Source organism: Phascolarctos cinereus, unplaced genomic scaffold, assembly GCF_003287225.1.
Source record: "Phascolarctos cinereus isolate Bilbo 61053 unplaced genomic scaffold, phaCin_HiC Scaffold_9;HRSCAF=440, whole genome shotgun sequence".
Taxonomy (NCBI): Eukaryota; Metazoa; Chordata; class Mammalia; order Diprotodontia; family Phascolarctidae; genus Phascolarctos; species Phascolarctos cinereus.
The window spans coordinates 206,844,558-206,857,299 of NW_027556402.1; the positions used below are offsets into that span (position 1 = coordinate 206,844,558).

General features: G+C 40.0%; 1 protein-coding gene across 1 annotated transcript in view; it reads left to right on the plus strand.

The window, feature by feature from the left end:
- PTPN5 (protein tyrosine phosphatase non-receptor type 5) overlaps positions 1–12,742 on the plus strand; it is a 115,010-nt gene that overhangs the window by 36,984 nt on the left and 65,284 nt on the right. The window contains exon 3 of the mRNA XM_021005497.2: positions 7,291–7,363. Coding sequence (XP_020861156.1) covers positions 7,291–7,363 — 73 coding nt within the window. The remainder of the gene's footprint in view (positions 1–7,290; positions 7,364–12,742) is intronic.

The following is a 12,742-nucleotide window of genomic DNA, read 5'->3' on the forward strand; positions in this document are numbered from 1 at the left end:
TCTAGCCTTCGGTACTTAACCTCACAAAGCTTTTTGTGAAAATAAAATGAGAGTGAATGCACGTAAAGCCTTCTGAAAAACATTTTCTAAGTACTGTAGAAATGTCAGCTGCTATTATTATTAGTTGTTCATAAACCATCCCTTTAATAATACCTCCTAGAGTTTTTCCAAGAATTTAAGATCAACTCACTAGCCTATAGCTTGCAGACTTTTCTCTTCCCGTTTTTGAAAATCATAACATGATAAAGTTCCGGGCTTACTCTTGCAACCCACATTCACAATCGCGAATCAGTTCATCAGAGCAAGGCTGGCTACATCCACCCCTCTGGGTTCTAGGGATACCCCAGGGGCAAGAGAGTTCTGCTAATACTGGTAGCTTGAGTCTCCAGTGTGGTGTGTTTGTCCCACATCATCTGCTTGTGTATATTTACATGCTACATACGTTTAGTATATTTCCTGTACTGACTGACCCAATGATTAGCAGCCTCATATTAATTTGACCAATTAACGCCAATTAGGGTTTTACAAAAGAATATTTACTGAGAAGGCATAGCAAGAACAGAAGTTACAAAGTATTTCTCCCAATACCAAGGGCATACTCCTCCTGCTACCATCTCAGGAAGAGCGTGCTCAGCATTCGCCTCTGCAAGTGGATGTCCAAATGCAGCGTAGCCAATCAAGAGGGTTAATCCCTTGCCTGGGATTCAGTGTCTCATCTACCAGGTGACTTTACTGCCACACTAAGTAAAACAGAGTTGCTTTTCAGGACTTCACTTGTACTTCACTGGGCCCAGCTTTCTGAAAAGTCTAGTATGGACACCAGTTCATGGACCTCCAGTGGCTTACTTTTCTGACCTTTCAAAGCCCACCAGGTTATAGCTATCTCTAATATTTTCACCTAAAAGAAGAGAAAAAATAAACAAAAAAGAGACAAAAAAAAACTCCAAATAATTGGCCTCTGACTCTTGGGCCATGTGTTGACCCTTATGGGAAGGGCCTGAAGCCTCTGCTCTAGCAGAGACTAAAGTCTCAGCATACTCAGTTCTGACTCAGCAGTCAGTCAAAAGACCTCTCTTCATTTAGTAATCGGACAAGAAACAGTCCTAGAATACCTGTATGTGGTCGGAGGCAGGGAGCAGGATCTTTCCATCACATGACATCACTCACCAGGCTCACCAAGCCTTCTCCACCTTAACCCTCCCCACAGTTAGCAGTAGGCAGAGCAAGCTGTGCATGCTCTGAGGACATTTGCCCTTCCCTGGATCTGTAGAACCTCTCCCCTATTCTCTATAATCTCTCAAAGATCTTCTGACAATGGCTTAGCAATTGTGTAGCCCAGGTCTTTTGGTGTTCTGGGATGTCGTTCATCTGGGACTAGAGACTTGGAGAGAGAGAGAGAAAGAGAGAGAGAAACATGACCCGCAGTCCTTAAGACATTTGAAATTTAATTTTTTAAATGCCAAGAAAAGAAGGAAAGTCAGTAGGAAACACAGACAAAAAGGACATTTTTGAAACTGATATGTTGAATTTATTATATGCTTTAAAAGAAAAGCACAGTATATGTAATAATCACTGTGTCATGTAAAACATACTGTTCTACTTTTCATATGAAAAAGTCCCTTTTATTTGGTGCTAAGTTCAGAACAAAAAAATCTGCAGTGTAGTCAGGAAGAATAAAATACCAGCATTAGTCATCCAGCAAGCATCTATTAAGCACCTCCTGTGTGCCAGGCACTGTGCTGTTAGCTAGGAATGCAAATACAAAGAATGAAATAATCCTTACTCTCAAAGAGTTTACATTCTGTGGAAGGTAGGGGGATATAAGATGTGTGTATATACATATATGTGCATATACAGGATAAATATATGCAGAATACAAAATAAATACAAGATAGTTAAATACAAGGCAGCTAGGTGTACAGTAAATAGAGTGCTTAGCCTGGAGTCAGGAAGAGTTGAGTTCGAATCCAGCCTCAGATACTTACTAGCTGTGTGATACTACAAGTCACCTAACCTCTTTTTGCCTCAGTTTCCTCAGATGTAAAATGGGGATAATAATAGCACATACCTCCCAGGGTTGTTGTGAGGCTCAAGGGAGGTAATATTTGTAGAGCATTTAACACAGTTCCTTACATATCGTAGGTACTTAATGAATGCTTGTTTCCTTCCTGCAAGACAAGGAGGGAATATGACACATAGTAGGTACTTAATGAATGCTAGTTCCTTCCTTCCTCCCTATAAAATAGAAGAGGGAGTATGAGTAACTGTGATACAATGCAGGATATAATAAGCATATGGAAGATCTACAAGGTGGTAAGAAAATTCAGAGGATGGACTTCTACCTAAAGAATCATTGACAGCTTCATGGAGGGGGTAGGATTTGATCTGGGCTTTGAAGAATAAAAAAAGACTTGTAAATGCTGAGGGAGCCATTGCAAGAATAGGAAGCAATGTGAGCAGAGTTACAAAGAATGGGAAAGCAAGGGGACGTGTTTGATGATTGAGGGAATGGAGATCAGTCAGATATTCTTGGAGCCTACATGTAACTGTAAAGGGCTGGTTTTTGAAAATCTATTATTCCAGGCTGTAGAGCTTGGATATTGTTCTGTAGGCACTGGGGATCCATTGCAGGGAGTGACATGATCAGAGTAGTACATTAACAGGATTACTCTAGTAGTATGCATAGGCTAGATCAGAGAGCCTAGTTGTTGAAGGATGGCTAATTAGAAGGTTATTGAAATAGTCTAGAACATGGGTTATGAGGATCAGTGCTTGGGTAATAACAGCGAGAACGATACGAAGAGACGTGAGACATTGGGTCATTAAGACTTTTTGGCTAATTGGATGAAGGGCAAGGAAGAAGCAAGAGCAAAGGAAGATGCTGAGATCTCAACTTTATGTGATTATGAGAATGTTGGTGTCATTATCAGAAATAAACAAATCATATGGTGAGGCAGTTTTTGAAGGGGACATAATGAGTTTCCTCATTGGTAAAATGGAGGAGTCAACTAGATAATCTTTAAAGTCCCTTTCAATTCTAACACTGGTTTTGTAATTCTTTGAGTTCAATTTTAGACACATTTAATTTGAGATGATAGCAAGATATCTAAATAGAGATGTCCATCACTCAGCTGGAAATGTAGATCCAGGGCTAACAACACCAGCGAAGGCTGTAGATAGAGGACCAAACTCAGATCCTTGGCAAACACCTATATTAAGTAGAAGAAGAGATTGAGGAACCAGCAAAGGAGACAGAGATGCTGAGTTTAGAGAGGTGTGAAATTTAAGAGAAAGAAAGCAATGAAGACACACACCTGGCCTAGAAAATTTGAAATTTGGAATTTGGCTATGACATCCTTTGGGGTTTCCTTCTCGGGGATGAACAGTGTATTCTTTCTATTTTCTCTTTGTCTTCTGGTTCTAGTAGATCTGATCAGTTTTTGTTTATGATTTCTTGAAATATGGCATGTAACCTGGAAAGACTTACACGAACTGATACAAAGTGAAGTAAGCAGAACCAGGAGAACATTGTCACAGTAATGGCATTATTGTATGATGAATTGTGAATGACTTAGCTATTCTGATCAATATGATGATCTAAGACAATTCCAAAGGACTCATGATGAAAAATGCTATCTACCTCCAGAGAAAGAAATGATGGAGTCTGAATGCAGATTGAAACATACTTTTTTTACTTTGTTTTTCTTGAGGTTGTTTTTTGGGGGGGTTTTTTAGTCTGTGTTTCTTTCATGACATGACTAATATGAAACATGCTTTTCATGACTGCACTTGTATAACCTATATCGAATTGCTTGCCTTCTCAATGAGTGGGGGGAGGAGAGAGAAGAGGAGAAAGAATTTGGAACTCACATTTTTTAAATGTTTTTAAAATGGCACATGTGATTGGAAAAAATATTGACATGGATTTTTCTTTTGTCATAGTTTTCAGGTAGTTAACTGATGATTCTTAGATTATCTCTCATTGAACTCTTTTCCAAATCATTTGTTTCTGATAGGTGATACCTTATATTTTTCTTCTATTTTTTCAGTCTTTCACCTTTTTATAATTTCTTGTTATCTAATGAAGGTATTTGTTTCTATTTATGGTCATCCGTTAAAATGCTGTCTGTTTGGCGTTTTCCCAGTAGAAGTCCCAGTAGTTCAACTCTAAAAACCAACTCACATTTTAATATAATTGAGAGAGCTCACTGGTTCTGAAGTCAGAGGACCTGAGTTCAAAGCCTGGCTCTGCTACTTACTAATTTTGTGACCTTGGGCAAATCACTTAACATTTTGGGGCCTCTGTTTCCTCATCTGTAAAGTGTAGAGGTAGAGTTAGACATCTAAGGTCCTTTCCAGTTTTGAGTGTGAGTGTGCATGTAAGAGACAGATTTTCCTATAGTAAAGGACCATGTGGATGTCCTGATGGCCATTCAAACTCAACAAAACATGTAAATGGCACATTGAGTGTTCCCTTCATCTCAAAGAATCAGAACAATTCAGCTCAACCAAGAGTTTACGAGAGAGCTAGGGAGGATCACATTGAGTAGTCTTGATTTCAGTAGAGAAGAATGAGGAGGATGGGAGTAAAGCTCATGGGGAATGTAAACAATTAGAAGCTGGTAGAAATTTACGTCATTAGTTCAGACTTTTCACTGTCAGGATACTCTCGATTCAATTCAAAAAAACATTTATTAAGCTACTGTGTACAAGGTACCATGCCAGGAGAGACAAAGCCAAAAACAATACAGTCTATGCTTTTGAGTTGCTCACATTCTAGCAGGCACATACAACATGTACACAGGTGAATAAAAAGAAAGTAATATAAGGAGAGAACGTTAACAAGTGGGGAGAAAGAGGAATCAAGGAAGCCTTCACATCTGAAGCTACATCTGAGCTGAGCCTGAAAGAAAAATACAGTTTCCAAAATATGGAGATGAGGATGGAGTATATTCCTGAAAAGAGAGACAGCCTATATGCAAAGACATAGGAGCAGGAGATAGAATGTTGAGTTTGTAGCCCAGTTTGGCTGGAATATTCGGTTTATTAAAGGAAGTAATATTAAATGAGGCTGGAAAATAGGTCAAAGACAAGTTATGTAGCCCCTTGGACATCAGGCTTAGTTTGTCTTTTATCCTAAAGGCCACAGGGGCCACTAAAAGTTTTTGAGCAGGGAAATGACATGATTAGATATTAGGGAAATTATCTTTGCGTATCTTGGGAACATGGATTGGAGAAGGGAGAGTCTAGAAGCAGGGAGACCAAATAGAAGACTATTACAATAGTCCAGGTAACAGGGGATGAGAGTCTGAGTAAGAGTAGTAGTCAAATGAGTACAAGGAAAGGTACAAATGTGAGAGATGTTGTGGTCGTAGAATTGGCAAGACTTTTCAACCTGATGGTCATGGAGGAGGGGTAAGAGAGAGGGAAGAGAGAAGGATGATTCTGAGGTTATAAACTTGAGGGATTGGGAGAATGATGGTACACTCAACAGAAATAGGACAGCTCCTGGTGTCACTGGACGTTCACTACATCTTTGAAATCACAAGTCAAGGGGAGAGGGGAGATGTAAAAAGGTCAATTTCACTAAGATAGGCTGAATTTGCAGTGTCGAAGGGCCATTCCATTGGATTTGTCCTACTTCTGCTATTCCAGAGTAATGGTTCATTGTTTGCTGTCATCAAAGATCTGGCACTTGGGCTCCCTTGGGTCTGAGTATGGTGAACCATTGGATTCCTGGTATGATGGTTTTGAGCAGATGATGGGTAGAATTTGCAAGCCTGGGGAAGACTTATGCCAGTGTATCTGTCATAGTTCTTGTCCATCAAATCAACCCTTTTATGTTTTTTGACTTTTCTCATCTTAGTGGTATATTTATTTAGTCTGTAGTCAGGCCTAGCTTGGCAAAAATCAGGTTAAAATAAGGCTAACCAAATGGCAGATGTGCTTACATTTCTTCTTTTGTTCCCATGGTTTCTTTTTATTTTAAACTTGTCACTGAGGAGAGGGGAAAACTAATGGCACCTAGTAAAGACAGGAGGAAAGGGAAAGAGAATAGAATAGGACATTTATAGAATCATAGACTTGGAGATGTAGATTTCTAAGGGATCTTAGGGATCATCTAGTCTAACCCCTTATTTTACAGATGAGGAAACTGAGTTCTAGAGAGATTAAGTGACTTGCCTTAGGTCTGACTTCTCAGACTCCAAATCCAGTACCACATACTAGACCCTTTCAAACAACTAGGGCTGCTTAACCTGGAGTGAAGAAGGTTTGGGGGAAGGAAATGAGAGAGACAGCCCAGTATAATGGAAGCCATATAACCCGAGTATGTGCCATGTGACTCTGGGGGAGTAAATTCATTTCTCTGTCCCCCAGATTCTTCAGCTACATAGTGAGGGAGGTGGATTAGATACACGGTCAAGACACTTTCAGCTCTACATGTGTGATGGTGTCTTCAGATGTCTTCAGAGTTGTCATCCATCACACTGGTTCTGTTTGACCACAGAGAACAGAGGAGCAAAGAGATGGGTTGCAGAGAGCGAGGTTTGGGCTTAATGTAAGGAAAAATGTCTTCCTAGGTAGAGCCACTCAGAAGTGGAACTGGCTGCCTCAAGAGTTGGGACTCCCATCATTGAGGGGGTCTTTAAGCAGAAGGCCTCAGCAGAAGTCTTGCCCAGTTTATTGTAGAGGTGATTCCTATTCAAGTACATGTTGGTATAGATGCTTTCTGAAAGCCCTTCCATCTCTGAAGATGCTGTGATGCTGACTAAAATTATAGCTGAATCTATTTTACAAGGTGGTTTCGTGGGCTGGAAAACTGTACTTCTGTTACACACACACACACACACACACACACACACACACACACACACACACACACACGCAGAGCGACTGCTCCAGCTCTTGTTAGAGAATAATTTAGAATAAACCTTCACTTCCATGAGGTAGTGTCCTATTAACAAGTGAAGGGATAGGCGGCTTCCCGGGAATTGAGCCACGGTATTTAGCTCCCTTGAGAAGGGGCCACGACTGCCTGGTACCCCCATGCTCTGAATGTTATGGAATTCTTCCCTGACAAACCTGGAGAAGCCTTTGGGATAGATTGCAGATTGGTTCCTAGTTTGGCTGCTCTTTTTCCATCCCTCCCTCTTCCCTCACTTTCCCTTTTACATTGAGGAATTGTATATGAAGGGGCATTGAGTCAAAGAATTATGGCGGGTATTCATTGTCCCACATTTTCCTTTCATGGTTCTTTAGCAGCAACCTCTGCTTTCCTTCCTGCTGCAGGAGACAGAGCATCACACTTCTGATGACTCCGCTGGAGGGTCCCTGGACATGTGCTGCAGTGAGTGGCTTTCTGGTGAGTCCCCTCCTCCATTCTGTATCCAGGTTTTCCACTGGGGTGGAATGCCAGCTCAGAAATAAAATGCCTTGCACTCAGTCTGGAGCAGACTGGTCGAAAGGGCAGCTTTTTCATGTATGGAGCTGCTGATTACTCTGATAACCAGGACCACTGATGCCAAGATTTGTGTCTGTCTTTGTTTTTAAAAACTCCTGAAGCTTTCCCCTCATCCTGATTTGGATGATTCATACTGACTTGGGCAGTAAAGCATAATAGAAAGGGCACAGGTCTAGGAGTCAGTACACCTGAGTTTTAACCCCAGCTCTACCACTTACATGTAAACATGCATGGACATGGACATACATGAGCATAAACATGGATATATAAACATGAGTCTGTATAAACACAGCTGTTTGTGTCTGCATGTACAAGGGTATGTATACATGTATATGTATGCATGTGTGTCCCGAGGAGGGGACTAAGACAAGGAAAGTCGCCGCTCTACGCTTAGCTTTGTCTCCCTGGGAGCAGGAGGAGGCCCTGAGGTATGTGCAGTGAGGGTGGGTTGGAATGTGAGGGCCCCCACGGGGAGTGAAGCTGACAATTATATAATGATGGTGTAAAAATACAGCTCGTGAGTAATCGTTCTCTATGCCTGCCTGCCCCATGGGAGAGGAAGGCCACGTGCTAGGCAGGTCTGCTCTGGATGACTAACACAGCTCCCACACACGCTGTGCCCGTAACGCGGCTGCCACACATAGCTTGATTCCAGCACAACCCACTGGACACCAAGTAGGGGCAGGAGTCCAAGCCTGTGGTCAGGGGACTGAAGGAAGCACATACATACACATATGTACCTGTGCACACTAACACACACACATTCCTGGACACACTCATACTCACAGACACACACACACACACACACACACACACATTCACCCAGGCCCACTCCATACATGGTCACCCAGGGACATTCATAGATACACACATATACACACATGTTCATTCAGGCACATTGGCAAATACACACATAGGCACCATTGAATACATGCACACATACATATTTATACGTGTATGTATAGATATAGATATACATACACACACCCCATAAATTTTCTGAGTTGTATATATATGAACCTGCAAGAAGCCAGGCAGTGTTACTGAAAATAAGAAATCTGTTGGACCCTAGTGGTACTTGTTCTCACTCGGGGAGCAAGAAAATCTCCTTTCCTGTTTCATCCACCTTAAATCTCATAATTTGATCCATACCTACTACCATAGACCACTTACTTTCCTCCAAATTGAGATGCCTCAAGCCTTCTAAACCCCTTCCCTAGCAGCAGCTATTCTAGCCCCCAGACCCTCATCTCAGCCCTGAGGAGCAACTGAATTTTTTTCTTTAAAACACTCATTTTCTAAAATTTTGAGTTCTCAATTCTGTTCCTTCCTCCAGCTCTGCTGTCACCTATAGATAAGGCAAGAAATGTGAAATTCATTATACATGTGAAGTCATACAAAACATATTTCTATATTAGCCATGTTGCAAAAGAAAAGCAAGAAAAATAAGGTAAAAAATATGCTTCAGTCAGCATTCAGAGTTCATCGGTTCTTTCTCTGGAGATGTATGGCATGTTTCATCATAAGTCCTTTGGAATTGTCTTAGATCATTGACTTGATAAGAGTGGCTAAGTCTTTCACAGTTGATCATCATTACAGTATTGCCTTACTGTGTACAGTGTTCTCCTGGTCTGCTCACTTCACTTTGCATCAGTTCATTAAGTCTTTCCAGGTTTTTCTGGACCTATCATTTCTTATAACAAAATAGCATTCATCATAGTCATATACCACAAATTGTATAGCTTTTCCTCGATTAGTAAGCATCCCTTCAATTTTCAATTCTTTGCCACCAGCAAAAGAACTTCTATAAATATTTTTGTCTATATGGGTCCTCATATTTTCTTTAATCTCTTTGGAGTACAGACCTAGTAACAGTATTGCTAGGTCAGAGAGAGGCATGCACACTTTTATAGCCCTTTGATTATGGTATCAAATTATTCTCCACAATGATTGGACCATTTCACAGCTCCACCAAAATTGCATTATTTTACCTACTTTTTCCACATCCCTTCTAGGATTTATCATTTCCTTTTCTGTCATGTTAACCAATCTAATGTATGTGAGATGCTATCTCAGAGTTGTTTTAACTTGCATTTTGAAGAGCAACTAAATTTCAAACAATACTCTGAGAGATATCTGGAAGCCTCCCATCTTTGTGAGGACTACCAGGAGATAAGAATGGATGAAGAATCAGATCTCATGGATTCACATACCTGAATAACCGTGGGTCTCTAAACCACCTCTTATCAGTATCACAAAAGTGCTAAACCATGCCATACCAAGCAAACTACGAAAGAATGATTGTATAGAGCTAGAAAAGAATAATAAAACTCATCTGGAAGAACAAAAGGTCAAGAATATCAAGGGAATCAGTTTAAAAACATACAAAAGAAGGCAGCATGGTAATACCAGATTTCTAGCTCAGTTACAAAGTGGTAATCGTCAAAACAATCTGGTACTGGCTAGGAAATAGAGTGGTGAATCCATGGACTAGATTAGGTGCACAGTTCATAGTAGTAAATGACCATTGTAATCTAGTGTTTGATAAATCCAAAGGTCCACACTTTTGGGACAAGAACTCACTTGATAAAAATTGCTGGGAAAACTGGAAAGCAGTTTGGCAGAAACCAGGCATAGACCATCATCTCATACCATATACCAAAATAAGGTGGAAATGGGTAAGTGATTTAGACATAAAGGGTGATATCATAAGTAAATTAGAGAGCAGGAAGAGATAGAAAGATAAGTTCCATTTAAAATAACTGTAGACAATGTACTTGGGAGTCTGCCTGCCAAGACAGACTCAGGGATTATGTAAGCACAATTACAAAACATTTTTCACACATATAAAGACAGATCTAGACAATTGGAGAAATATTGGTTGCTCATGGGTAGGCCAAGCCAATATGATAAAAATTACAATTCTATGTAAGCTAATATACTTTTTCAGTGTCATACCAGTCAAACTTCCAAAAAAATATTTATAGAGCTAGAAAAAATAGTAACAAAATTCATCCAGAAGAACAAAAAGTCAAAAATATCAAGGGAATCAATGAAAAAAAGTTAAAGAAGGCAGACTAGCAGTTCCAGATTTCAAAGCATTACAAAGAGGTAATCATCAAAATAATATACACAATATACAGTAGTAAATTACCATAGTATTCTGATGTTTGATAAAACCCCAAAATCCAAGTTTTTGGGGTAAGAATTCAACATTTGACAAAAACTGCTAAGAAAACTGGAAAGCGTTTTGTCACAAACTATGCATATAGATCAACATCTCACAACGTATACCAAGATAAGGTCAAAATGAATAAATGTTTTAGGTACTAGGGGTGATATAAGTAAATTAGAGGAGCATGTAAAAATGTACCTGAAGATCTATTGTTAAGGGAAGAGTTTATAACCAATAAGAGATAGAGGGGGTTTGGGGAAGTAAAATAGATAACCTCAATTACATGAAATTAAAAAGCTTTTGCACAGACAAAACTAATGCAACCAAAATTAGGAGGAAAACAGAAAAGTGGTGGAAAAAATTTACAGCAAGTTTCTCAGATAAATGCCTCATTTCTCAACTACATGGGGACCTGAGCAAAATTAATAAAAACAAGAGCCACTCCCTAGTTGATAAATGGTCAAAGATATGAACAGGCAGTTTTCAGAAGAAAAATCAAAGTTCTCTATAGTCATATGAAAAAAAAATGCTCCAAATCACTGTTGATTAGAGAAATGCAAATTAAAACAACTCTGAGGTACCACCTCACATCCATCATATTAGCTAACATGACAGAGAAGCAAAAAAGATAAATGCTGGAGGGGATGGGGGGGGGAAGGTACATTAATGAACTGCTGGTGGAGTTATGAACTGATCCAACCATTCTGAAAAACAGTAGGGAACTATGCCCAAAGTGCTATAAAACTGTGCCTACACTTTGACCCAGAAATACCACTACTAGGTCTTTGTCCCAAAGAGATCAAAGGAAAGGGAAAGGGACCTATATGTACAAATATATACATAACAGCTCTTTTTGTGGTGGCAAAGAATAGAAAAGTGAGGGAATGCACATAAATTGGGGAACAGTTAGACAAGTTGTAGTGTATGAATGTGATGTAATATTATTGTGCTATAAGAATGGTGAGCAAGATGCTTTCAAAAGAAAACCTGGGAAGACCTACATGAACTGATGCAAAGTGGAGTGAGGAGAACTAGAAGAACATGTCCACTGTAAGAGCAATATTGTAACAGCGATCAATTGTGAAGACTTAGCTGCGCTGATCAAAACAATAATCCGAGATAATTCCAAAGGACCCATGATGGAAAATGCTATCCACCTCCAGAGGGATAACTGATGGACTCTAAGTGCAGACTGAAGTATATTTTTTTTCTTTAGTTTTCTTGCTTTTTCCCCCCACAACATAGCTAATATGGAAATATGTCTTGCACAATTTCATGTGTATAATTGATATTATATTGCTTGCCTTTAGTGAGTGAAGGTGTCTGGAATGAGGGAGAGAGTTGGAACTCAAGATTTTAAAAACTGAATGTTAAAAATAAATGAATGAATAAAGGACCACAAAAGTGCTGAGCCACAGCCCCTGCTGCAGGCCATGTTGCTGCCTCTGCTGCTGCTTCCACCTAATTCATGTCACAGGAACCCAGAGCAATTCAACTCCATTCAACAAACATTTATTAAGCACCTGCTGTGTGCAAGTATATAGAAGAGGCACATTCTAGAGGCAGTGTGGCTCAGTAGATAGAATGCTGGCCATGAGTTCAAGAAGACCCTGGAGGTTCAATTCCCTTCTCTGGCATTGATTAGCTGTATGACCCTGGAGAGGGATTATTTACCCTTCAATACCTCCAGGGACTCTTTAAGGCATGTCAACAACTTGCAGTCTGGATCATGAAGGGAGTTTCCATATCTTTCCCACACCAGTGATCACCCACTCGGACAAGATCACCTTTCCTTCTCATACTCAGTGTTAAGCAGTAAAAATACAAAGAGGAAAATAAGCCAGTCCCTGCTCTTTGGGAGGTGAGAATCAATTCCCTGACCCTGTTAAGCTCAATATCCTGCAGTAGGGGCAAGGAATCAACTAATCACTAAGTGTTTAGTAAGTACCTACTGTATGCCTAACATAGAGATAGATACTGCACAATTGCAAGAAAAATATGAAACAGGTCAGTCCCTATCCTCCAGTTTCCTGCCCCATACCGGAGACAGATTCATACACTTCAGGAGTTAACTAATAAAACAAGACAAGTGCCAAGTGAGTCAT